Source organism: Lycium barbarum, chromosome 2, assembly GCF_019175385.1.
Source record: "Lycium barbarum isolate Lr01 chromosome 2, ASM1917538v2, whole genome shotgun sequence".
Classification (NCBI taxonomy): domain Eukaryota; kingdom Viridiplantae; phylum Streptophyta; class Magnoliopsida; order Solanales; family Solanaceae; genus Lycium; species Lycium barbarum.
The window spans coordinates 52,091,158-52,118,935 of NC_083338.1; the positions used below are offsets into that span (position 1 = coordinate 52,091,158).

At 38.2% G+C, this 27,778-nt stretch overlaps 1 protein-coding gene across 2 annotated transcripts in view; it reads left to right on the plus strand.

The window, feature by feature from the left end:
- Positions 1-25,924, plus strand: part of LOC132626500 (nuclear pore complex protein NUP214) — a 45,463-nt gene extending 19,539 nt beyond the window's left edge. For both annotated transcript variants that reach the window (XM_060341407.1, XM_060341409.1), the window contains exons 7-19: positions 379-518; positions 860-1,022; positions 1,144-1,387; positions 1,492-1,606; positions 1,698-2,107; positions 2,687-2,839; positions 6,165-6,222; positions 9,656-9,789; positions 9,877-10,001; positions 10,471-10,810; positions 22,864-23,065; positions 23,153-25,120; positions 25,509-25,924. In XM_060341407.1, the coding sequence (XP_060197390.1) occupies positions 379-518; positions 860-1,022; positions 1,144-1,387; positions 1,492-1,606; positions 1,698-2,107; positions 2,687-2,839; positions 6,165-6,222; positions 9,656-9,789; positions 9,877-10,001; positions 10,471-10,810; positions 22,864-23,065; positions 23,153-25,120; positions 25,509-25,627 (4,171 nt within the window). In that variant the 3' untranslated portion in view covers positions 25,628-25,924. The remainder of the gene's footprint in view (positions 1-378; positions 519-859; positions 1,023-1,143; positions 1,388-1,491; positions 1,607-1,697; positions 2,108-2,686; positions 2,840-6,164; positions 6,223-9,655; positions 9,790-9,876; positions 10,002-10,470; positions 10,811-22,863; positions 23,066-23,152; positions 25,121-25,508) is intronic.
- Positions 25,925-27,778: the final 1,854 nt, after the last annotated feature.

Sequence of the window (27,778 nt, forward strand, 5' to 3'; positions counted from 1 at the left end):
TATTGTTGACTACAAACTCGCTGCCAAGAGTAATGGTACCTATAATGCCCCAGACTTGTAGCTTCTCTCTCTCTCTCTCTCTCTCTAATAAGAATCTTCATGTTTCAGTAGGATTGAAGTGTCTTGAAGCTCCAGTATCTGGAGGAATCAGTTAGAAGTTATAGAGGAAAAATGCTTCGCATTGCCATTCACTTAGTTTTTATAGTCAATTATCTCATCTGTTGTAAATGTTATCTTATACTTGAAATTTCATTTTCCAGTATTTTTTGTTGATTGCCGAATATGATTGCCGAATAATGCAAATTACTTTTCAATTTTCTTTTCGACCTTTTGCAAAAAAGGATTCTTGATCAAGTCTTCTTTGCTATTCAATTACAGTCAGCTGGCATTTGTTGCTAATAGGAAGAATTTTGATCAGCACATTTTGCTGTTTGGATGGTCAGTTGGTGATGAAAAGAATGAAACTGCAATTATTGATATTTTGAATGATAATTGGTCTCCAAAGATTGAGGCTCAAGGTGATCTACGCTTTCTTTCTGTTGTGCCTTATCATGTATAAGCTTTTTTTGTTATGCTTCACGCAATCAGTTTGCTCTGTTCATCTTAATTACCACTTTGGATCTTTCACACATTCTCATTTTACATTAAATGAAATGCTAGTCCTGAAGATGATAATTTATTTTGGGGAGTGTTTTTGCAGGTATGATGCTAGCGAATGTCCAGTATAACTGTAAAGCAATGTTAAGATGAAAATACATTATGCTTTCCTTGTTCTTCCTTTTTCATTTTTTTGGTTAAGAACATTTCATCTTGAGAATTATTCTATTTGATGTTCTGATTTGATTTTATTTGGTTCTAGACTCGGGTGATGATATCTTGATCTTGGGAGTTGCTGTTGACAAAGTTTCCCAAAATGGGGAAATCAAACTATTGGTTGGTGAAGAAGAAAAAGAAGTTTCACCGTGTTGCCTTCTTCTTTGTCTTACCAATGATGGAAGGGTTTCCATTTTCCATTTCGCTAGGTAATTCCTCAGCTGTTTGAACCAATATGAGGTTACTTTTCAATGGTTTGAATTGGTATCTATGCCCAACGTTGATCATCTTTTCTGAAGGATCTATGAAGTAATTTAAATGTCTTTGTAGTGCTACTGCTGCTTCAGCCTCACCCCAGTCTACTGATTTTGAAGAGACAAATGATACGTTTATAGTGGCATCTTCACAAGATGTGCTAGTTGAATCTTCCAGTGCTAGGAAGCAAATCAACCTAGCAGCTTCAGGGCTACAACCCCATGAGATAGACAGAGGTCATAAAATTGTTTCAACAAGTGCTCAATCATCTGCAGCAGTGAAATTTAGCTCAGAAGAAGCGCCTGAAACCAGAAATCAGGTAATGGTACCTGTCTCCTTAGCGGGAGAGCAGCAAGAAGCAAAGATATTTTCTGTGATAAATAATCTTAGTAGAGTCTGAACATACTTCCAACTTTTTTGCAGAACCAAGCTGCAAATTTGGAGCAGTCCGCATCCAAATCATCTGTGCTTGTGGATGCTGGACGTGTGAATATTTTTAGGACACAAGAAACTCAAAAAGTAGCTGAAGTTAAAGCTGGTACAATTTCTTTCTCAGGAAAATCCTTAGGTAATTTATTTATTATTATTTTTTTAATTTTTAAAAACCATCTCAAAAAAAAAATCCTTAGGTAATTTCTCCATCCCTTCAACTGGGCCAAGTGCTGGAACTGGCAGTGTCATGGAGTTACCTGGAAAGATAACCTCGACAGGGTTTTCTACTGCTTCATCACCCTCAAGCGGGCTTCACATTTCTTCAAAAAGTGATGAAAGACCCACATCCACACCATTCAGTGGTGTTCCAAGAAGAACTTTTGATTCTTCTGATAGAAATTCTTCTATCGCAAATGAGACAGCTGGAACTTCACTATCAATTGGTTATTTCAAGCAGAGAGCCACAGCGGGAGCAGGGAATATTGAATCATTACCTGCTCTTTCCGGCACAAGGTTGCAATCACAGAAAGGTTTTCTGTCGGAGCCTTCGAAGCCTCACTTCACCAGGGAGACCTGTGAGGGAAGTCCATCAAAGCAATTCCACGATGTAGGTTTTATCTTGGATGAAATGTAAACGTAGAGTGTGCTTGTGTGTGTGTATCCTGTATCAGCATATCAGCATTCTCTCTTTTTCTTCAGTTTCTTTTTCATTTATCATTTTGGAATGTTAAATGCATTCTTTTATCTATTCTGGGAAGTCTCCACCTTGACCCATATTTTTGGTCAGTCCTTTTGGTGTGATAGGAATTGTTAATTCTCAATTTTTAGCAGTAAGCTAGTTTCCTCAAGTTCTGCCAATATAGTTAAACTAATAGGTTATGCATAATTTGGAACGATTAATATATTCTCTATTGAACCTCAACCTTCATATATGCTACCATTTTGATTCTCCTATGATTATTTTATTTCTTCCCAATTATGTTTTTTATCATGAGAATTTTATATTATATCCTGTTTAGTTTCTCAGATGTACATGGTGGGATGCATTTTTGAAATTCTCTTTTCTTTCTTATGTTTTGATGAGTATATTTGAAATGGCATTATTTTTATAAAGTAGTTTATCTGCCCATTTTCTACAAGGTATTGGAACATGCTTAATCATGTCATATTCTCGATTTTCCTCAAGGTTGAAGAGATGGCCAGGAAATTGGATAGTCTTCTAGAAGGTATTGAAGGTGAAGGTGGGTTTAGAGATGCTTCCATCCGTGCTCACAGGAGTTCAGTTTTGGCATTGGAGGAAGGTATAGAGAATGTTTCAGAGAAATGCAGAATTTGGAGAGTAAGCTTTCATATTCATTCTCTATCTCATCTGATATCTGGTATGATGTAATCTTTCTTAATGCCACTCCTTCCTATTCTCTCCTTGGCTTGCTGGTTTTCCTTTAATTCTCTTTTATTTTATCATGAGTAACTTGTGGGAGGTTTTATTCACTGAACATAAAGCTTTTTTGCTAATCTTGCTATCTTGCATACATCTCAAAATCAAGTACTTTATCTAATAAAATACTCCCTCCGTCCCATTTTATATGAGGGTGTTTGACTGGGCACGAAGTTTAAGAAATAAAGGAAGACTTGAAACTTGTGGTCTAAAACAAATCATAGAAATTGTGTGGTTTGAAATCATTTCATTAAGGATAAAAAGGTAAATTTAAAGTTGAATTATTACTTAATATAGAAAGGTGTCATTCTTTTTGGGACCGACTAAAAAGGAAAGGATGTTATATAAATTGGGACGGAGGGAGTATAGTCATGAAAGTCCTAAACTAGCTTGAACCTGGAACTCTGGCTTAAGATCAATAGAAGGCACTGCTACTGATGCTTTCTGGTAGTTGATGGGCTTGCTTGCTTGTAACTTCTATCTTGTAATTTGACAGCTGGAGTATACATATATGGGCGTTGCTAATCTTTTCATAGTTGCATAGAGCAGTTCAGTGTCGTTACATTAGATGTGAAGGTCCCAAAGCTGCTGAACTGCAATAGTAGATGAGATGAAGGGAGAAGGCTTTCCTATCGTTTACTTTATTTTGTAAACAGATCTAATGCATATTTGGTTGTGATGATGGCTCTTCTGAGACCATTAATTGTGCCTTGTTAAGAATGCCTTACAATTGTTGGAGCTTGGACAAACATGAGACCTTTCAAATAAAATAAAGAATTACTAAGAAACGATGTATACTTCTCCCAAAAAAAAAACAGTTACTAAGATTTGATGCAAGTGAAAATTGCAGCAAACCAGGACAAATAAAGCTGCAGCATAAGCGAACTGGGAAAACATAGCCGCCAAATATCATAGGAATACAATGCTTCTCTCTAAATCTCTTCAAACTTCCATCAGATGAGTTCTCTGCTATGACAACTTTCTACGGGTGAGAAAGAAGAAATTATTGAGAGGAATTCCTTTGAATTAATGAAGGTAAAACAAGCAGATGGTGTTCCTTTTTTCTGTATTAAATTAAATGATGGGTTGGGACTATGTGAGAGAAGTTGCAAAGAGAGGAATCAATTAGGCAATGTGTTAAATTATAGAGTAATTATGTCAAGTCTAAACAACGGTAATGGGGTCATAAACAAAGCAGTACGGTAAAGATGATCATGGCAAGGGTGGAGGCATCTGGGGTTATTTTCACAAAATTCTTGGAATAAGTGTTAGTTGGCATTGAGGGAATGGGTGGTCTGAAATGACCGCTAATACAATTGAGGGTCGGGGATTGGAGAAATAGATGGAGTATTGAAGATTTATGTTAGCAAAAGATTTTCTCTAGCAAGGATTTTGCTCTTGAGAGCATTGTGGAAGAAGCTATTCTAGATGCACCGGAATAATATGATTATTCTAATAAAAAATTAAGAAAATAAACTTTTAACATTTGAGCTAAATTTTCTTGTAGTTTTTGGTTCTCAAAAGTTTTCTCTCCTTTTTTAGGGAACTCGTTCAAATCAAACCTTAATCTGCACATACATTAAAGTCAAAATTGTGTACAATTTTTTTATTTGATTCTTCAACTATCTCCATTGAGTCATCAATTATGTCAATTGAATCTTCGACCCCCTTTATTAATTGGTTCTTCAACTTCAACATCCTCCTTTGAGTTTTTAACCATTTCCGTTGAATGTTCAAGCTCAATATCTACTGAGTTTTCAGCTCTTTTTATTGAGTCTTCTACTATTTATTGTTTTTTCAACTCTTCATTTTTTTGTAGAAATATACTCATACAAATGTTGCTAGAGTATCTTTATACTAAATCTTTAATAGAACTGGTACTATTTATATGAGATGATTAGAACTTGGTTATGGAAAATGACTATCTAGGTAATCTGATGGAGGTAGTGCCACTAGTAATCAGGAGCGATAAATGTTCTTGGACTATTAACTTCTACTATTAGAAAGTGTAGTACTATTATTCATTTTTGTCCTCTTTAATAGCAAAGGAAAAATCAGAAAAATTAACTCTCTTGGTTTCTAAAGCGATTGTTATTTTGAAACACTTTTTTGGGCCAAAAAGACACTTCAATGAGATGGAGGGGTATAAGCCAATTCTCCCAACCTCTTCTCTTATTTCCACACTTAGAGCCTAGTTTCATGAAAATTTTTGATGTTCTTGCTTGGTTGGCAACAGTTGATGCTAGGTCGAAGGTGCTAGTTGCTCTGTTATTGCTACCGAAAGCTTTGTTACACAAAATTACTGGACACTGTGCGTCGGCAGTCTAGGTATGCGCATCTTCTGAATTTGGAGAAATTTTCTTCAAAGGTTATTTTGCTCACTGAAATCAGTATCTCTGAAGGCTCCTGTTAATGTACTGTTTTGAAGATCTCTTTTAACTCGTTGCAAAATCTGTCCCGAAAAGCTTGCCTTATCAATTCCCAAGGGAAAACAATCAATGATAGGTCCTCATTTTGGACATTGAACTTTTGGTACAAAAGAAATGCTATATTAAAGAGCAGCATTATAACTCGTACAATCACCAATCTCCAAGTTGAAACATATTCAACGTTTCTTTAGGAAATAGTGGTCATAAAATTAGTTTCAGCTATGAAATTGGAAACAAGTCAAGTTTTGGAAGAAAAAAAGCACTTCGTAAGGTTGCAAAGGAATTGCATAAGTTACAATTACCAGTTTCAGAAAAAAAAAAAAAAAAAAAGAAAAGGAATTGAATAAGTCACAAATGGATGAGGACTACCTTCTTTTATCAACATGTTGTGAAAATTCTCTTGATATTATGGTGGTGCATCTCCCTCCGCTCTCAATAGATGTTTTATCTCTCCTTACTCCTTTACTTTCTCCTTAAGCGTTTTCTTTTCCCTTGCTGTTCTTCCCATATCGTCTCTAAAACAGGAAAATGTAGTATATGAAAAAATTTGAAGTGCAGAAAACCAAATCTGAGATACCTGTGGTGAATGAAGTGTCTTATTTCAAACTCTTCTTCCTTCTTCTTTCCTTTTTGGGTACCGAAGAAGGCAATTTTTCTAGAGTGCATCTTCTTGTTATTTAAGTTTAGTGTCTTGTCAATCAGCAAGCGCTCGTAAGGATGGTTTGTCCATGTATTTCCACTTCCTACTAGAGTTACAGCTGCATAAGTTTTAGACATATTTCTTCTTCTAATTGCAGGCAGTGATGGATGAGCAACTTGGGGAGGTCCAGCTTCTCCTTGATAAGACAGTACAAGGTATATGCCTGATCCTGTCCACTAAATTAATTAGGCATAGGCTGATTTATTATTCCCATGATCTTCTATTTATTGTTAATCATTTATATGATGTAGACATCATAAAATTATGACAAAAATTGATGAAGCAAAGCTTTAACGAGATAAATGAATAAAAAGTTCTTCTCACTCTTATTGTGTGTTCAATCATTCCCAAGATCTGGAAATGAAGTGTTACACTTCTGAAAAGTTGTGAATTGTCATCTTTACAGTTCAATTTACACCTCAAAAAGTTAGGAAATTGCTGTCTTCAGTATTCAAACCTGAAGAAAACTATTACGTGGACTTTCTTCTTGCTTCATGCTATGTCTGTGATTGAGCGGAGAGAAGACCCAAATTTAGTTGAAGTATGGACAGATTTTGTCTTAAGTTGTGGGAAAAAAAAAGAGTCATTTGGTGCCAAAAAATTGAAAAGAAATTGGTGCCATCAAACTTGCAAATCACAAGTTTGATAAATTGTAATGGCATGCGAGATTTTCTGCAGTGCATCCATGAATGGTGCAAATGGAATGTTCCAGGACCTAGTTTCTTGTTGCTTTTCGGATTCCCTCTAGTATTCAGATGTATATTCTCTTCCGTGCTTTAGCAACGCTAGTCGGATTATGTAGAGATAAATTCCATCATGCTTGTTTGCAAGCATTGGATATGTTTAATATTTCACTCTTCTATTCCTGTCTTTGGCTGGCTGGGGGTTATGTAGGAAGAAGCCCATAGAGCACTCTTTTTTGAAAGCTTTGTGTTTGTTAAGGATCTCAGCTTGACTAAAATTGATCGACCAACCACTGTAGTAGGGTACAAAATGCTGCAGTCCATCGCTGAGACTCGTATAAGTTGAATGTGGTTGAGACTGACCTTGGTGTCTTAATTTCTCGGCCAGCTATTTTAAGTGCTATATCTAGACTTATGTAAGCATTATAAGTATCATGATTTTTTTCTCAAAAAAAAAAAAAGGCATATTATTTAAACTAGTATATTTAGGAATGTTAAAGTAGGGTTTGGCTTCGAAATATCCACCCTGCCCCACCATGCAGAATACCTCCTTTCTTTTGCTTTTTCAATTCCTCGTCGTATTTTTAGTTTTTAAATTTGCCAAGATAGATTATTGTTCGCATTAAAAGATGAGTTTTTCATTGCTCCTTTTCCTTCTTCCTCCGGTGATAAGGTGCTATTTTCCTTTTGGTTTGGTTTGGTAGAGGGAGCTTCTCGGGGAAAAAACAGAAGTTAGAGATGATATAGTTCTGGAAGTTTGGTTTGTGAAGAGCACAATATCTTTTTTGGTATACCTTGTATGAGAATATAAGGTCATGTATTGCCACTTCATACATCAGCCAGACAAAAGGATAATGCAATACGGCGGCAATTGTGCATATTCTCAGGGTGAGAAACTCTGAAATCTAACTGTTTGCCAATTGGAACTCTTGACTAGGGACGACAATGGGGCAGGGGCGGGATGGACGCGGGGAAATATAAATGTGGGGCGGGGCAGGTGGTATCGGGTTAACAATTTTTAGAACAAAGTTAGGCGGGGTGGTTGCTGGTCGGAGGAATCCAATCTAAATAGACCCATGTCTTTGAACTAAAACCTAATTACCGGAAACCAAGTTTCAACTTTTCTGCCGTTTTGCGTCTCTCGGAAAGTCACCTAGGGTTCTTTTCTTACATCTTGTGCAAAATACCTTTCTTCTTCTTTTTTTTTTTAAAGAAAAGTGATTTCAACAATTCAAAAGACCAAATATTGTAAAGGTTAAAGAATATATTTCTTGAAAGTCATATCATATACAGGTTGCATATGGACGATGCATCCTTTATAAAGCTTAGCAATAAATGTAAAGGGAGAGAGAGCATATGAAAAGGATTACTGATAAAGAAAAGAATCCAGTGAATGTATTTTTAATATATAGTCATTACCTAATTGGGATTTTAATGTCAATTAGTTTTGATTTTGAATCTTTAAAACTGTAATCTCACTTGATTCTGTTGATTATTGATACAATCTTGGAACTTTGTTCTTTTGCCTTTCTTCTACATGGTAGAAATAATAAATTTATTACATAGTGTAAATAAAATGGATGCTCAGGATAATTTGGATTAGATCTAGTCGCTCTGTTTGCTTTAATATATTGTCGAGGAATGGAAGTGCATACAGAATCAGAAGTCCATAGTTAAGCGGGGGCTAGAATTTTTACGGGTTAAGTCCTGCTCTGCCCCATTGCATTCCCTAGTCTTGACTGAGTCAGTGCTTCTCCTTTCTCAGTAAAATTTATTACTCCCTCCGTTTCAATTTGTTTGTCTTAGTTTGACTCGGCACAAAGTTTTAGAAAATAAAGTAGACTTTTGGATCTTGTCGTCTTAAAACAAAAAATGTGTGTAATGTACCAAATGTCCTTTGAATGTTGTGGTCATAAATATTCCATGTAGGATGTTTGATGTAAAGAGTTACTTAATATAGAAAGTGGCATTCTTTTTTGAAACAAACTAAAAAGGAAAGTAAGACAAACAAATTAAAAAGGTGGGAGTAGCATTTGATTGTCCCTATCTCGGCCTGCATCTAATCGTCTATAAAGAGTTTTCATTTATGCTCCTGCATAGCAATACTCGCCCCCTCTCTGTGTATTTTTTGGGGGGTTGTGGGTTTGGTTTTTTTTTTTTCGGGGGGGGGGGGGGGGGGGGACCGGAAATGCCCGTCTTGTTGCCGCTCTAAAGTATGCCATGTCTGGCATGATTAATCTCTAGCATTTGGTAATAAGTGTAAGCCTTCCCATTTAACAATTTCCTAAAAAGGAAACCCTCCTAATTCTTAGCACTATCGTCTTTCAATTTCTCACACCGGTCTATGCCAATGTCAAATCAGCCAAGGGATATGTTCAAAGGATATTATCTTATGAAATTCTTGTGCTTTGCGGCATCAGCTTCGGAATGTACTTCTAGAAGCACAAAGGGATATGTTCGGAGGACAGACATCATCTCCTAGCCACCCTGCTTCGTCTCTCTTCAATTTCTGTCTCTAGTTACCTCTCTTTTGGGATGTGGAGCTTAAAACCATATAATAATTCTACAATCGCTGCATTTATTTGAAAGAAAGTGCTTGTGATTAAAGACTTTTGGCATATTGCCTGTTCAATTTAACAACCATATAGGTGATAGCTACTAGTTGAGGGTATGTTCTAGACTTGTTAGTAAACCTCAATTATTATTATTATTTTTTAAAAATTATTATTATTATTATTATTTAACTTATTTTTCACTTTTATTAATATGATGATATGAGATGAGCTTAAGTAAAGAAGTGGAGATTCATATAGCTGACCCAACATGTTTGAGACTGAGCCCTAGTTGTTATTGTTGATGGTATTGATGTCATCATAATATGATGTATGCTTTCTTCTTTTTCCAGTTTTGGCAAGGAAAGTATACATGGAAGGAATATTTAAGCAAGCTACTGATGAACGGTATTGGGATCTCTGGAATCGCCAGAAATTAAGTTCTGAACTGGAGTTGAAGAGGCAACATGTAAACGAAGTCAATAAGGTGCCAACAGAATGATCAATGTTAATGCTTTTGTTCCTTCCCTTCCTAATGTTTTCCTCATCACTTCGGATTTTCTCCTTTTTGTAGAGCTTAACCAGCCAGCTGATTGAACTGGAGAGACATTTTAACACTCTTGAGTTGAATAGGTTTGGTGACACTGGCGGGATACAACCAAATAAAAGAGGTGTCCAGAGCAGGCCTGGACAACCCAGGTATTGTTTTCTTTTCCGCAATCTTGGCTACACAAGGTTTATCTTAGTTATGATTGTCTACTTTTTACTTTCACTTCAATATCATTTCATGTATTGCTTCCAACTTTTTTTGCCCTGAAGAGTAAATTTGCAACAAACTGCCTTTTACCTGGCTCAGTTGGTTGAGCATGGGACTTCCATAATGGAGGTCTCAGGTTTGAAACTCCCTGCCTACGACAGCAGGGGATTTGCCCTCTGGGTCAAGCTCGTCGCACTGGGCTTGCCTAGTGCGGGTTATCTCTCCTGTGTGGTTTGCGGGCAATTGTGCAAGAGCGAGGTTTACCTTGTGCGCACCCGAAGGGTGGCGACTGCGGGTTCCCTTGTCATAAAAAAATTGCAACAACCTACATTCCCTCTGTATCAGAACCTTGTTTTTTTCTTCTTTTAATGATTAAAGTTAGGGTGAACATTGGAGCTATTTGCATTTCAGGCATTTCCAGTCCCTGCACTGTTTACGTAGTACAATGACTACACAGCTAGCAGTAGCAGAGCAACTTTCTGAAAGTCTCTCAAAACTGATGACTGATTTGAGCGTAGATTCTCCTGCAAAAGGTCAGAATGTTAGGAAGGAATTGTTTGAAACAATTGGTCTATCCTATGATGGTGCCTCTTACAACTCTCCAGTTAGGGGAAAGGCTGTAGATACACCTTTTAACAAGGAATTATCAGTCCCTCTTGCTGTTAAAGAACAATCTAGGAGAAAGCAGACAAGTCATGGGAAGAGCTCTGAACCAGAGACAGCAAGGAGACGGCGTGACTCACTTGATCGGGTAATATTCCAATCTTCTCTTGAGATGCGGATGAAGTTTCATTTCCAAATTGACACCTGGAAAACCTTCAGTTTCGCCTGTGCTTTGTTGGGTACAGCATTATATTTCAATATGAATGGTAGCTGCTGTTATATATTGCTGATCTGACTGCTTTGGACCTCATTACTTCAATTATTTGTGCACATGAGGGAGTGACATTCACCACAGCTGTATAGTATAAGATAATGGATCATTCAGGTTTCATGACGCAGCTGTGGGCCAGAAAAGCTACGTCCACCTCATCATGAAAAGAGGAGTTAAGAATCCTGTGATTCTGTCATCTAAAATAATATGACGAATTGGTGTTGAGGAAAGCTATAGTTGGGCTATACGAATCAGAAAGAGTTGCCCACATGATTTAAATTCTGTTTTCTACTATTAGAGGGTATGATTCAAGCAAAATAACTGAGGTTGGGATTGGTTTGGTGAAGTGGACATTTGATATAGATGTCTGCAGCAACTGAAAAATATTGAGGATTCAGAAGCTGTAACATAGTCAACAAAAGAGGGGCTCGATACCACATAAACATCATTGAGGAAGTCATAGGCACTTTATTGACAAACTTATTCCTCAAAGGAAAACACAAACACACTACTCTTGTTAGTGGTACCAAAATTACTCCCTCCCATGATAACTCCCCCTGCCTTTGCAGCTTATCACAAAATATGATATGTTTAAGACTGATAATGGCCCATAATAACATCTTCTAAAGGCTGAAAGTCCTCTATTCTTACTCAAATGGCGACCTGCCTCCTATCTTACTATCCTGTCCCCAATTAGGCCACGCCGGCTCCCCTTCTTTATAAGCTGTGGAATTAGATCAAGGAAAGTCTCTATAGGAACTAGTCCCTTATATTTCACACACAGGAGATCGAGACACAACCCCAGGGCTGTGGGGAAAGATGTAGATCGATCGCCCTAGATAAGACAATTATATAGAGGGTCTCTACTTGTCTATATTCTTTGATTTCATACCCTCGTAAGATAAATATTACAACCTATAGGTAGGGATGGCAATAGGGTAGGTTAGGGCTGGTTAGGGCAGGGCAAGCCTCGCCCTATTAAGGTTTCGACCCTCCCTGCCAGCTTTTCCAAAAAAATTGCGCTGCCCTGCCCTGCGCCGCTAAGCCCTGCCCCGTTTATGTGATCTTCCCTTTCTCCTCTTTATTTCCACTTTGCAGCATGTATTTTTTTTTTAAATTTCTTTTCATATATTTTTTAGCACTTATACTGCAATTGCTTTTCTTCAATGCAAGTTATTGACTTTGTAAATACTATTTTTCCAACTTGGCCTGCATTTTTTGACTTTATAAATACTATTTTTTCCTGCAACTTGCTCTTCGTTTAATCATTTAGTACAGTTTTAATGCAATTTGCAGCTAATTAGTAACTCTGTTTCTTCACTCTTTCGTTTGATATTTGAATAATGAGAAAGGGACGACAACAAAAAACTATGATATAGAGAAAAGTATAACTAAACCCATAGGCATTTAGTTTTTTACTAAAATAATTGGGGATTTGCTTGATGGTTTATGATTGCACCCAACTTGTTCCCCTACGAATTCAGATAATTTAACTTAAAACTTAACGTCCTCAATTAAGAACCATGCACATTGTCATTGTTTCGTAGCTGATACAGTATACACAAGCACAATTTTACAAACCTGGACACAAAGTTGAGATACACAAGGAGGTAAATGAGATACACCCGAACGCCATAGGAAGTAGAAATTGGAAATTTAGAAGTACTCTACCAAACCAAAAACAAATTAGAATCCACAACTACCAGAAAGTTAAAAAGTTACAATAGGTCCATACCAACTACAAAAAGCAACAAAATTACGCACGTCCATGCTTTGTCATTGTGACAGAATTAGGACTCCATTCCTGCAAATGCAACTACTTAAATTAAAACATGCAATATATTTCTTTGCGCCACCAAGGACGTAGGAACCTCGGGTCAATGGCAATATAGCACCAGGCACCCTGCATATGCAACGGCTTCTGTTGATTAAGCAATGAAACAAATAACCTTGATATAACGTAGACGATAGCATATATGCCAAATACACCAGCAAGGCCAATACATTGTCCTGAAAATTTAATATCAATCATAGTTCTCCAAAGAAGCAACATATCCTCTCATTTTTATCAAAAGCTTGTAACAAGCAATTTTTCATCACCAACTGCATCATCTATTTTATACCAATTACCTAAGTACTACAAGAATAGTAGCTTCATAACAAAAATAATAATAAGGTCACAGAAACCTCACAATCAAATTCTATGTTAGTATCACTATACTATCACAGAGAACATCAGAAAGCTAAAAGACATGGCAAAAGAAAACAACTCCAGTTCGTGGCTCTTCTTTTACATCAAGCAACGTTCGGTATGAAACTTGACTCCGGCTCTTCCTCTTCATCAAGCAACGTTGGACATGAAACTTTATCGATTGTTGAAGTCAAACCTAAAAAGAGGAACATAGTAGTTCAATTTATCGATGTACTATTTAGAACTTGAACACTATTAAGATAACAATGAGAAATTACATACCATTTATTTCATTCCAGAACTACGTGCGAGCACACATTAAAGTTTCCAAAGTAGTAGGATGCAGTCTACTGCGATGCGGACTAATCAACCTCCCACTAGTGCAAAATGCCGATTCAGAAGCAACGGTAGACACAGGAATCGCTAAGAGGTCACGAGCCATCTTTTGCAAAGTAGGAAATTTCAATCCATTTGTCTTCCACCAACTCAAATTGTCAAATGATGGAGTTCGAAGTAGCAAGCTTTCTTCTAAATGTAAATCCAACTCTACCCGGAAACAACCGTCATACCTTGGTAGGAGTAAGGTCTGCGTACACTCTACCCTCCCCAGACCCCACGTTGTGGGATTTCACTGGGTTGTTGTTGTTGTTGTTGTTGTTGTTGTAAATCCAACTCGAATCTTGTCTCCACTATAGCTCTACTCGAAGCAACAAATCTATCAAAACTTGATAGTCGATCACCTTCAGTTAGATTAGAGAATTCACTAGAGCTAGATGCTCCAAACGACTTCTGTGGAGCAGATAATCTATTCTTATAATCTTGAAAGAGACCGGGTTTCTTGAATTTTAGTTGAAGTATCTTCACCATTGTTACATAATATTATTGGAAGATTTTAAATATATGATATGATTGTAAATATATTATATTACCTTATATAGCTAGCTAAATCATAGAAGAGATCTGTAGGAATCATAGGAGCTCTGTAGAATATTTTCTTTCTTTGATAGACCGTCGTCATCTGTATAAATACATGTAACTCTTGACATAATAGAATCATCTTCTTCTGCTAAACTACATGGTATCAGAGCCACTAGGGCTCAAGGTTTTGGTTCAGAAAATTCGAAACTTTTCCTGGCATCTTGGGAAAAGGTTTCGGCTACTTGGGTCCAGTAGAATACGTCTGTGCCTGCTGTCCCGGCATAACCTCATCAGTACCAGGTTGTTTTATGGTGTTAAATCACTGTTTTAATTATTATTTTTCTCCAGGTTCGTTTTTTTTTTTTGTGCATTTGCATTTGCGAAATCTGGAAACTTGTTTTGTGCTTCTGCGGCTGGTTGGTTCTGTTTTGTGTTCCTTTACTGCACTTGTCGACCAGTTTGGTGTCAGATTGTTGATACTTTGCTCTTGTTAATCAGTTTCTTGGCTAAACATTAGTTAAAATGTCTGAGGATAAATCTGTCACGACTGAAATTGTTCCAGCATTATCCAAAATTACAGATTATAAACTAAATGGGTCTAATTATTTAGATTGGAGTAGGAAAATCAAGGTCTACTTGCGTAGTGTTGAAAAGGATGACCATCTTACCCAAGATCCTCCAACTAATGATACCAAAAAGGCTTGGCTAAGAGATGATGCTAGACTGCTCTTGCAAATCATAAACTCTATTGATAATGAAGTAGTTGGTTTGGTTAATCACTGTGAGTTTGTCAAAGAGTTAATGGATTATTTGGAGTATCTATATTCTGGCAAAGGTAACTTATCTCGGATTTATGAAGTTTGTAAGGCTTTCTATCGTTCTGAGAAGGAAGCTAAGTCACTCACTACATACTTCATGGAATTCAAGAAAACCTATGAGGAACTGAATGTACTTCTACCATTCAGTACTGATGTCAAAGTGCAGCAAGCTCAGAGGGAGCAAATGGCAATAATGAGCTTTTTAGCTGGACTTCCCTCTGAGTTTGAGACTGCTAAATCACAGATCCTCTCCAGTTCTGAGATCACTTCTCTCAAAGATGTTTTCAGTCGAGTGTTGCGAGGACAGTACTTCGTCCAATCAGCAGACCAGTGTGCTCGTTGCAAAAGGAGGAGGAAGAAATAACAATAATGCAGGGAGATGGGACAATAAAAATGATGCAGGGAGATGGAATAATAACAATGATGCAGGGAAATGGAACAATAACAATGATGGAGGGAGGTGGAACAATGACAGCAACAATAATGCCGGGAGATGGAACAGTAACAAAGGAGGAGACAATGACAATATTTGTCGCTACTGTAAGGAACCCGGGCACATGAAGTGAAACTGTAAGAAATTACAGCTTCGCAACCAACAACTTCAGACTGCTGCTGTTGCTGCTGCTTTTAGTTCACCTTCAACTGTTACAATCTCAGCTGATGAGTATGCCAGACTTTTAAAGTATTAGGAATCAATGAATGTATCCACCTCAGTCCCTCCCCTTGCTGAATCAGGTAACAAATGTCTCATTTCCTCCTCAAATAAATGGATCGTTGACTCGGGTGCCACAGCTCACATGACAGGTAATCCCAACATTTTCTCTAAATTCCAGTCACATAAAGCACCATCCTCTGTTACCATAGCCGATGGGTCTAGTTATACCATTAAGGGATATGGAACCGTTAAACTCACTCCATCTATTACCTTGTCCTCTGTGCTAGGTTTACCTAGCCTTGCCTTTAATCTAATTTCTGTGAGTAAACTTACCAAAGACCTAAATTGCTTTGTCTCATTATTTTCCGATCATTTTCTTTTCCAGGATCTTATGATGAAGCAGATTTTTGGTAAAGGACATGTATCAGATGGTCTCTACATTCTTGATGCCTGGTCACCTCCATCAGTTGCTTGCTCCAGTATCGTCTCGTTGTTTGAAGACATTGTCGATTGGGACATCCTTCTTTACCAGTTTTGAAGAAATTATGTCCTCAGTTTCATAATGTACCTTCAATAAAATGTGAGTCTTGTCATTTTGCAAAACACCATAGAAGCTCGTTAAGTCCTAGAAATAATAAACGAGCTGATTGTGCCTTCGAATTAGTTCATTCAGATATTTGGGGACCATGTCCTATTGTGTCTGAGGCTGGGTTCATATGTTTTGTTACTTTTGTGGATGATTTTTCCCGAATGACATGGATTTACTTTATGAAAAATCGTTCTGAGGTGTTCTCTCATTTCTCTAATTTTTGTGCTGAGATTAAGACAGTATAACGCTTCTATACATATATTGAGGAGTGACAATGCTAAAGAATACATGTCAGCTTCATTTCAGAACTACATGAATCAATATGGTATTCTTCATCAATCTTCGTGTGTGGATACACCCTCTCAAAATGGAGTGGCTGAGAGAAAAAATCGACATTTGCTTGAGACTGCTCGTGCTTTGTTGTTCCAAATGAAAGTACCTAAGCAATTCTGGGCAGATGTGGTGTCCACAACTAGCTTTTTAATTAATCGCATGCCATCCACAGTACTTAATGGTGATATTCCTTATGGTGTTCTCTTTCCTAATAAGCCGTTATTTCCATTAGAGCCAAGGGTATTCGGGTGTACATGTTATGTTCGTGACGTGCGACCCCATGTTACTAAACTAGATCCAATGGCCTTGAAGTGTGTCTTTTTGGGATATTCTCGCCTACAGAAGGGTTATCGATGCTACTCTCCAACCCTTAACAAATACATGGTGTCAATAGATGCGGTATTTTTGGAGAACATATCATTCTTTTCCTCTCCCGACACGTCTCCCACTCAGGGGGAGGAAGAAGAATGGCTCATCTATAAGACCACTCCATCGAGCTCAGAACACCATAAGGAGGTTCCTTCCAGTGCCTCTCCTGATAAGCAAACGATTGAAAATGTGCCTTCTGATGTTCCTCCTGCTCCAACAAAGCCGCCGATAGTTCAAGTTTATTCCAGGCGACAAGCGACCAATGATACATGTCCTGCACCAACTCTTTCGTCATCAGATCCTCCTCCAGTCACTCTCTCTCCAGCTGAAAATCTTGACATTCCCATTGCTCTTCGCAAAGGTAAGCGTCAGTGTCAATCATCATATTCCATTGCTAATTTTATCTCATATGACCACTTGTCTCCTGCGTCTTGCTCTATGATTGCTTCTCTAGATTCTATCTCTGTACCTAAAACAGTTAGGGAAGCTTTGTCATCCTGAGTGCTATGCTGCAATGCTTGAGATACATGCGCTTGATGAAAATCACACTTGGGATTTGGTGGACTTACTAAAAGGAAAGAAGGCAGTGGGATGTAAATGGGTTTTTGCAGTCAAAGTAAATCCTGACGGTCCTGTGGCCAAGCTTAAAGCCAGATTGGTGGCTAAAGGATATGCTCAGACTTATGGGGTGGATTATTCCGATACGTTTTCTCCAGTGGCCAAACTCACTTTTGTTCGCTTGTTTATTTCTCTAGCTGCTTCTGAGAATTGGCCGCTACATCAATTGGATATCAAAAATGCATTTCTTCACGGTGATCTCCGCGAAGAAGTGTATATGGAGCAACCCCCCGGTTTTGTTGCTCAGGGGGAGTATGGGAAAGTCTGTCACCTGAAGAAATCCTTGTATGGGCTGAAACAGAGTCTTCGTGCTTGGTTTGGGAAATTTAGTGAGATAGTTCAGGAGTTTGGGCTTACAAAGAGCAAATGTGATCATTCAGTCTTCTACAGACAATCAGCAGTTGGCATTATCCTTCTTGTTGTATATGTTGATGACATTGTCATCACTGGGAGTGATTATGCAGGAATAACTTCTCTCAAATCATTCTTGCGTTCGAGGTTTCACACGAAAGACTTGGGGCAACTGAAATACTTCTTGGGAATAGAAGTAAATAGGAGCAAGAAGGGAATATTTCTATCTCAAAGGAAGTACATCCTTGACCTGCTTGAGGAAACTGGAAAGTCGGCAGCCAAGCCCTGTAGTACTCCAATGGTTCCTAATATGCAGCTAACAAAAGATGACGGTGATCCCTTTGATGATCCAGAGAGAGATAGGAGATTAGTTGGTAAATTAAACTATCTCACTGTAACTCGTCCAGATATTGCTTTTGCAGTAAGTGTTGTTAGCCAGTTTATGTCTGCACCAACAGTCAAACATTGGGCAGCTTTGGAGCAAATTTTATGCTACTTAAAAGGAGCCCCTGGACTTGGCATAGTATATAGCAACAATGGACATACTTGCATTGAGTGTTTTGCAGATGCTGATTGGGCTGGATCCAAGATTGATAGAAGGTCTACTACTGGCTATTGTGTCTTTGTGGGTGGAAATTTGGTATCATGGAGAAGTAAGAAACAAAATGTTGTATCTCGATCCAGTGTAGAATCCGAGTATAGAGCTATGGCACAATCCACATGTGAGATTATGTGGATACATCACCTTTTAAGTGAAGTTGGTTTAAGTATCCTACACCAGCAAAACTTTGGTGTGATAATCAAGCTGCCCTTCATGTCGCCTCGAATCCAGTGTATCATGAAAGAACTAAGCACATCGAGGTGGGCTGCCATTTTATCCGTGAGAAGATTCAAGAAAACTTGATTTCCACAAGCTATGTGAAGACGGGGGAGCAGCTAGCTGATTTGTTCACAAAGGCGTTGAATGGTGGTCGAGTTAGTTATCTACAAGCTGGGCATGATCAATATATATGCTCCAGCTTGAGGGGGAGTGTTACATAATATTATTGGAAGATTTTAAATATATGATATGATTGTAAATATATTATATTACCTTATATAGCTAGCTAAATCATAGAAGAGATCTGTAGGAATCATAGGAGATCTGTAGAATATTTTCTTTCCTTTGATAGACCCGTCTTCATCTGTATAAATACATGTAACTCTTGACATAATAGAATCATCTTTTTCTGCTAAACTACAACCATAAATTTGTGGAAGAAAGTACTCTACCAACTTCATCTTATATCTTGGATCAAAGATTGCAGCCACGCCCATCAAAACATGCATTTCATCCCAATATTTTTTAAACTTTAACATCGCAGATGCCATGGAGCTAATCAGAGGATTAAAGCTCTTCACCCAATCTTCCAAGTCTATCTTAATTTCACAAACTTTTGTAAAGTATTGACTGGAAGTTGGATATTGAGTTTTTGAAAATTGTTCAGTGATACAGTAAAAAACTTTAAGCTTACCACAAACATCTTCTGCATCACTCCATTGCTCTTCAGTTGGATAAGACTTATAATTTGTGTCAGTCAGACTCAACTTCTTAAACACTTCTTTGTATTCCAGGGCTGTTCTCAACATTAGATAAGTAGAGTTCCAACAGGTAGGACAATCATACTCCAACTTCTTCTTACGAGAACAGTGTAGCAGATGTGCGGCTTCTTCGAATCTCTCAATTCTGCCAGCTGATCCCATCCAATACAAGACACTATCACGTACTTTGCCAATACCATCTCCTATCACTTTTAATCTTTCTTGTACAATCAAATTTAAGATGTGTGCGGCACAACGCAATTGAAAAAGTCGGCCAGACAAAAACAAATCTCTTTTATTAAGTTTCTCATCCAATAAGGTTTTCATCATTGCATTGTTGGTACTAGAATTATCAACGGTGACAGTTGATAGTCGCCGTTCAAGATTGCAATCAAACAAACAATTAACCGAAGCACCACACAAAGCATCTTTATCATGTGGCGCGGGAACATGAACAAACCTCAAAATGTGACATTGAAGCCTCCATGAATCATCAATAAAATGTCCAGTAATAGCCATGAATCCTTTTTTGGTGCTATTTGAAGTCCCCATATCGGCTGTTATTGCAATTATACTCGTGACTTTCTCCAACAAGTTAGAAGTTTTTGATTTCAAATTGTCAAATTTTTGTATTATGTCGTTTTTTATCATATTTCTTGAAACCATCTTAAACATATGTTGGAGGCTCGCAACAAAGTTCCTAAATCCCACATGATCAACTATAGGAAGTGGATACTCGTGTAAAATAATGGCATGTGCAAGTTGCTTACGTGAAACATCTTGATCAAAATAATGTTGTCCATCGTCTCCCCCCGTGTCACCCTCACTTCTTGGCCTCTTAGGACACTTAGGTATGTGAACCCACATAGCCTTCGTCCCACAATTTTGAGCATTTTTATATCGAGCCTCACAATACTTACATTGACCATACAGAACACCAACTTGAAATGATTCCATGCTTTAGGGTATATCTTCCTTTTTTTTTTCCAGTTCAACAACTTCGTTAAGTTGTGAAGGCCCTAGACTCTCAGCCTCTAAGGAAATAGCGTTAGATGAAGAAGCGGGTGGATTCTAATCATTTTGAGATGCCATGATTATCTATTACAAAATCAGGAAAATGTCATTACAATTTTGTATAACTATGTAATATTTGTCAAAGAACAATCTAACAAAAGAGGTATACTTGAATCTAATAAAGTATTCAAAAATGACACAGAAAGTGTTGAATCTAATAAAGTTGCCAAGAATCTAATAAAGAACATATTGGTTCTGTTACAATACTTGAACACCTTGTGTGCTGATGTAGAAAGTAGTCAAAAAAAATTATCACAGTAAAAATGGAATTCTTTTAATGACAATCAAGAAAACAGAGCAATAAGTTAAAAGCCAAGAAAATATATCAACTTTACAGAAGAAAAATAGGTATAAAGCACTATATTTTCAATTAATACTCGCAAAAATGCAATAACATCCAAAAAAAGAGGAGAAGTTCATGTAGAAAGAGAAAAGTAGAGACCATTACCACTTACTAGATGTTGGAGACAAATTTTGACAACCAAGAGAGGAAGGGTTTCATGGAAGAAGCTGACCTTTGTCTTCGAAGAGTAACGTGTTGGGGAAAAAAGAATAGGGAAATACACGGCTCTCTATTTTTTTTACCCGACCCATCTCTTAACCCGGGCCTTGCCCTGCGCTGCTCTAACCCGTTAAAAATTTTCAAAAATAATTGTTTGCCCTGTCCTGCCCCGCCCCATTTAAGTCTTTCCCTGCCCTGCCCTATTAAGGATATGCCCTGCCCTGCCCCGCCCCAATTGCCACCCCTACCTATAGGTCCAAGTTTCACATTTAAGTAATACCCGATCAGCTAGTTTACGATATAGATAGATATATATTTCTAAAGAACATTCTAATATATTATAGGGGTACCCGATTTTGTAATCATCGTTGATCAGCATGAAGAATATACGGCCCTGCGAGAGTGTATTACTTTACGAATTCCAACAATTTGTTTAACATATACAAATTGTGACCCCGAACAAAGTGATGGGCCACTTTAGAAGATAGGGGGCGGCTTTCTTGTGGTAGTAATTGCAGACAAACCTCCTCTTCTCTTAGCATGCACAGTTTTGATTTCAATAGTTGAAGTATTTAGCAACGACTCAGAATACAACAACATACCCAATGTAAGCAAAGACTCAAAATAAGTAAGAATATAAAATTCCATTTAAGTTGGTCCATATTTTGACTTATTATTGACTCCTTTCAAATGAGGTAAGATCTGGTGAATCAGAAACAATTAATTAAAAAAATATTTATAGGCATTGGTTTCGAGCTGGCTTCCGTAGAAAACTCAGACTTTCTTGTTGATGTTGCAATCACATAAAAGCACAAACTTTGAAGCTCTATAGCTAAATACATGGCAATTTAATCACGAAGAGCATACTACAAGTAGGAAGTGGAGTTAATACAATGGGTTCAAAAGCATCAAACCTCTCATGTTCGAAAGAATTGAAACACATTGAAATGGTAGCAACCGTACCTAATAGTAGAAGGATTTGGAAGAAATAGGTAAAATTGTCCCTCCTAAAAAGATTATTCCAAAATAAATGGGCAGTAGTTAGGAGAGGTGCGCCAGCAGTGAGCAGAAGCAAGGTTATTAGATACCTCAAGAAAGCCCGACCAGAATAACACGTGCAAGTTCCCTGCATGTGGCTCGTCTGTGATAACTTCTTTGCATTTGCGTGAACTAGCGGACCGATCACTAAGTGGGGATGCTCCCTCTAGCATGAGCGAACCCTTTTGGAACTGGTTAAAAAAGGGCGCCACTATCCCAGTCCAGATCCAGTCAGGTTCTATTGATCATGTAAGTGCCTATAACTTGCCCAGGTAAGAACAAATGCTTATATAGATCATGAAATTGAGATCGAAATCAAGACTAGTGTAGTCCTCTGACAATCTTTCCTGATTTCATCCAGTCTAGTCTCCTGAAGGTGTCTTGTAATGCTATACAGATGGTACATATTGGTGGAACAGTCATCGGGATGAAGGCCCCAATTTATATATGAAAACGTGTGTTAGAAGGGTACATAGAAACTGAAAAGTTGAAGGGTGACCTCAAGAAGATTAATAGATGTTTGGCAGGGGTAGGTGATTTAGGGATGAGAGAGGAGGCTAAACTTTAGCCCGGAGCAGAGGGGACGTGGAACTAAGGTTGGACTGATAGAGGAAGAGACTGTTAAAAATGATATTGTTTTCTGATTTTTCAAAGATGTGGAGCTTTTATTGTTCCTTGAGCTATAACTTTTCTTGCTGCCTTCCTTAAATTGGTATCAGAAGAGACTTGATAAAAAATAATTGGTATCAGAAGAGACTTGATAAAAAAAAGAAATTGGTATTAGAAGAACTATACTTGGTATTTGGCATTTTTATGGCTAGATAATCAAGTGCTGGTATTATCATCCTATTTATTGTAAGCTTAACGTGCATCATCTTGTTGACCTTTGGCAGAATTGGGCTAGCTTCGAACCTCCAAAAACAACTGTGAAAAGGATTGTCCTTCAACAAGATCGTCAGAAAGAAACTGCAAACAGGTCATCTTTGTCACTGGATAAGAAACATCAGCAGTCTAAGACGCGAGAGAGATCATCGATTGCTCAATCGAATATCTGTAATGCTCCTTCCGCCTCTTCACAGCAAGTTAGAAGCAAAGGTTCCCAACCTAAACCAAAAAAACATGCTTTGTTTTCAGTAAATGGATGTCATGCAATTTAAATATATTTTGCTAAAAATTATGCAGGTCTTCATGATATACCAGCAAAACTTCCCACTGAAAATCCTTTTTTCCAATGGGCTGATGGACTTCCAAGACTTGCAGCTGAAACGCCACCAATGAGTTCTCCAGTATCTTTACTGCAGCGTGAATCACAGTCGACCAGAGTCACTAGCCAATATAGTTCAGTTGATACTCATAATCTTGCTATGATGAGATCAGGTAGTAGCACAATACCTTTTAAAGATATTGTGCAAACAGGTGGACCGAAGGCCATTCAGCAATCAGGGAACAGAATGCAGCATCCGAACTCATCAAGTTCTTCTGCGCAGACATTGACCCCAATCAAGTTTTCAATTGAGACTTCAGATGCTGATGGTAAACATGGAATCACCAGACCTGTCAGAGATTGGAACAATGCACCGGTGACAAGTGGAAGCACACTGTTTGAATCTAACAGTAGTCCTAACTATTCCTTACCAACTGCTGCTGCTGCTAATTCTGCCTTCACTCTGTCTGCGAAGGTCATACACTCAGAATTTGTGAATAAAAGCCAGGGTAGTGAGATTTCATTTTCTTCCCAAGCATCAACACAGAGTTCCTCATCGAAAGCAAAAATCATGCCATCAGCATCTTCGTCTTCTTCACAAGGGCCAATGTTTTCACCAATATCATCCACGTGGACATCCTTTGAATCCGAATCTAAAGCCAGTGTGGGTTCTAATGAAAAGGTCTCTCAGTCTCAATCATTAGCTGCTTCTCTGGTGCAATCTTCATCTCTTCCAAGCACTCAAAAGTTGGATTCCTTTCCCATTACGCCTTCCTCAGATAGTACAAGGTCTGAGTCCCCGACGATCCTGTCTCCACCTTCAGTTGCCATAGTTGACAAAAAGGCTGATACAAATTCTGACAGACCAGCTTCACTTGCGAATCTCAGTATGAAGATGGATACGCAACAAGATTCAGCTTCACAGCCTCTCGTATCTATCAGTATGTCTAACTTACAAGCTGGATCTTTGGTCCAATCAAATTCCACAAATGAACAGTCAGCCAGTTTAAACTCTGAAAATCAGGTCAATTCTTGTGGGTCTTCAAGTCAAGTCTCAAATGTGGGCTTGAATACTATACCTGGACAGCCATTTTCTACTCCTGCCATTCCACCATCAGGGCCTGATAGTGCAATTAATGTGCAGAGTGGTAGTTCAGATGATGTCACCCATGAGGATGAAATGGAAGAGGAAGCTCCTGAGAGTAGTCAGATGACTGAGAATGCATTGGGTAACCCGGCTGGGTTTGGTATTGGAACTGCCACTCCCTCAGTTTCCGCAAAACCTAATCCATTTGGTGCAGTGTCATCCAATAAAGCTTCATCTCCAGCAAACTCCTTATTTACAAGTACAGCTTCCAGCAGTGAGTTATTTCAACCAGCATCGTTTAGTTTTCAACCGATACAGTCACCCCAACCTTCATCACCTGCAAATTTTGGTGCCTTTCCTGGTAGCTTCAGCATCACTTCCACGAGTCAGGCTCCAGCGGTGAGTGGGTTTGGCCAGCCGGCTCAGGTTGGACAAGGGCAGCAGGCTTTAGGTTCAGTTCTTGGTATTTTTGGACAATCAAGGCAGCTTGGTGCTGGAATACCCGGAACTGGTGTGGGATCTGCAAGCTCTCTTGGGAGAGGTTTTACGAGCAATAGCTCTGCTGGTGGTTTCGGAGGCGGGTTTTCTGGAGTTTCTCCTACTGGTGGTGGGCTTGCCAGTCTGGCTTCTGGTGGTGTTGGATTTGGTGCTTCTGCTGCACCAAGTGGTGGATTTGCTGCTGCTGCCACAGGTGCTGGTGGATTTGCAGCTGCTGCCACATCTGCTGGTGGATTTGCAGCTGCTGCCACATCTGTTGGTGGATTTGGAGCTGCTGCCACATCTGCTGGTGGATTTGGAGCTGCTGCCACAGTTGGTGGTGCATTTGCTGCTCCAACTGTTGTTGGTTCAGGCTTTTCAGGTATGTAACTTTGCTGTATTTTGACCAAACCATTCCTATTTGATTGACATTAAAGATATGCAAAATTTTGAAGCAGCAAAGAGAAGCGAGTCTATTCTTTGTTATGAAGAATCTTGTGAAAAAACGATGAAACTGTTTTAACGATGTTCTCTCTTATGGACTTCTCCCATTAGGGAAACCATACGACTGGTATAAAAAAGAAAAAATTGTCTTTTGGAAAGTGAGGGAGGAGTACCGTTCTCTCTTTTATCTGTGGTACACACAAGTATAGTTGTCCAACTCAAATGATTTGAAACATGACCTAATAATATTTGATATAGGTTACTTAACATGGTAATGTTTCCTCCCTTGTTTGACATTATTTTTTCTGTTCTGCTAAATTTTGAAGGTGGGGGCTTTGGAGCTTTTAGCAGCCAACAATGTGGTGGCAGTGGCTTCCCTGCATTCGGTGGGAGTTCAGCTACTGCAAGACCACCTTCTCAACTCTTCACGCAGATGAGAAAGTAGTTCCATGCCTACAAATTTTGGAAAGAAGAAATTTTAGAAAGAAACGAAGGGGTAAATGGATGATGTGATAGATGTTGTACTTGTAGATTGTCCCAAAAAAAAAAAAAATGATTGTTGTATTCTGGTTCAGTTACCTCTTTGTTATGAAGTTAGTTAACCCCTGTTAATATTAGTTGTGGGGTAAGTCTAGTAATGGGATTGACTCAAAAGTGTTTCTTTAAATCTTTGTTGTGTAATTCATGTAACTTTTGCACTTGGCCAGTTATTGCAACTGAACTTATGCTACAGCTTTATCCATGTTTTGCGTTCTCTCTATCTGGTTTGAGACTCTGGAAACTCATGTTATAGTTCAGCATTTAAGCCGTAAAATTTAGCAACCAAAAAATAATTAACCCAACAAGTACGTCGATACCTTCTTGTGATTTTTGACTGTCTCAGTTATCGAAGTTATCTGATTCTTCTTTTCTTTTGAGATTTATTAGCATAATACTTGGTATAAAGAAATTAAATAATGCAAGTTATATTCAAGTCCTCTAAAATTAGATGAGTTAAACTTGTGATGCAATTGTTGAGTATCCTTTCCTAAGTATTTATAGAATTTGATGCTGAGAATAAAGAGTATAATGATGTCGGATAATAGGAGAATTTATATCAAATAGAGTGGTATTTATATTTTTGTACGTAGTCTAGAATACTCAGCATGTTAAAAAAAGCTTTCTTCTCTCTCGTTCTATTCCCATGCAAATCCTAAACTAAACCTATTTTCAAACTATGGCCACTCCGGCCACTGGTTAGTCGTCAACGGCGGTTGGCCAGCCTCCATCAACTTCCAACCTAGATCACTACCCTCGCCTCACCAACACGAAAATACCCACCTCTCAGTCAATTGTCTCGTTTCTCTCAGTCAAAGAAACAAACCCTACAACCTACATGTAGACTCTTGGGCATGAATGTACCCCTAGTACCAACCCCATTGTTGATCCTATACCTATCAAGGAGGTTCAATATGTTGATGGTATCCCAGTGGTGCGTTGGACTACTTCAGAAGTATCCAGAATGGAGCAAATAGAGAATTTAAAGCATGCTATTGTAGGTAAGTTTTCATATGGCTGGCTAGAAATGGATAAGTTGAGAGATATTATTCTAAGTCAATGTGGTGCTAAGGGAAAGTGTCAAGTTGGATTTCTAAGAGATCGACATGTTTTGATTAGATGTTCTTTAGTGGAAGATTTCATAAACATCTCTTCTAAGAGTGCCTTTTGGTTGAATTCTATAAGGATGGTAAGTCTTATCAGATGAGACCTCTCATATATGATTCCCATTTTAGGGTTGAAGAAGAGACTTCAATTGCAATGGCATGGATATCTTTCCCTTATTTACTGCCTACTTACTTTGTTAAGGAATCTTTGTTTACCTTAGCATCGGCAGTTGGGAAACCTTTGTTATTAGACATGGCTACTATTAATAAAACCAGGCCTAATTGTGCTAGGGTAAAGGTACAACTGGATTTATTATCAGATCTTCCTAAGTTTGTTATGATGGAGATTGAAGATGACCAAACTAAGGAAGTGAATGTTATGAAAGTGAAGATTCAGTATGATCATTTGCCTAAGTATTGTACTGAATGTAAGTTTCAAGGCCATGCAAAGGAAGAGTGTAGAGTGTTACATCCTGAGTTGAAGGCAAAAAAGAAAGAGGATGTCAATGAAGGAGAGACAGAAGTGAAGAAGAGTGAGGAAGTGACAACTGAGAAACAAACAGCAGCAACAACAACTAAGGGATTTCAATATCCAAGAAGGCATAATAGGTATAATAGATGGAGATATCCAGTGCAACAATATTTGCCAAAGGTGTTGTCTAGTGGGAAAGTTGTTACTTATCCAAATGCTACTAATATGGGAAAGAAGTGGAAAGAGGATGGTGAGTGCAGGGAAAGACAAGAAGCCAGAAGGAGTTACACTTCAAAATAATTTTGAAGTATTGAATGACAATGTAGAAGAAGGGGTGGATAATGACAACACAAAGGATTTGGTTCCTACTGATTCAATAGGGACATCCAAAGAACTTGATGTTTTAACCAAGAAGGCAGGTGATGTTGACAAATCTGATGAAAGTTTGAATGTGAATGAGAATGGCAAGGCAAATACAGCT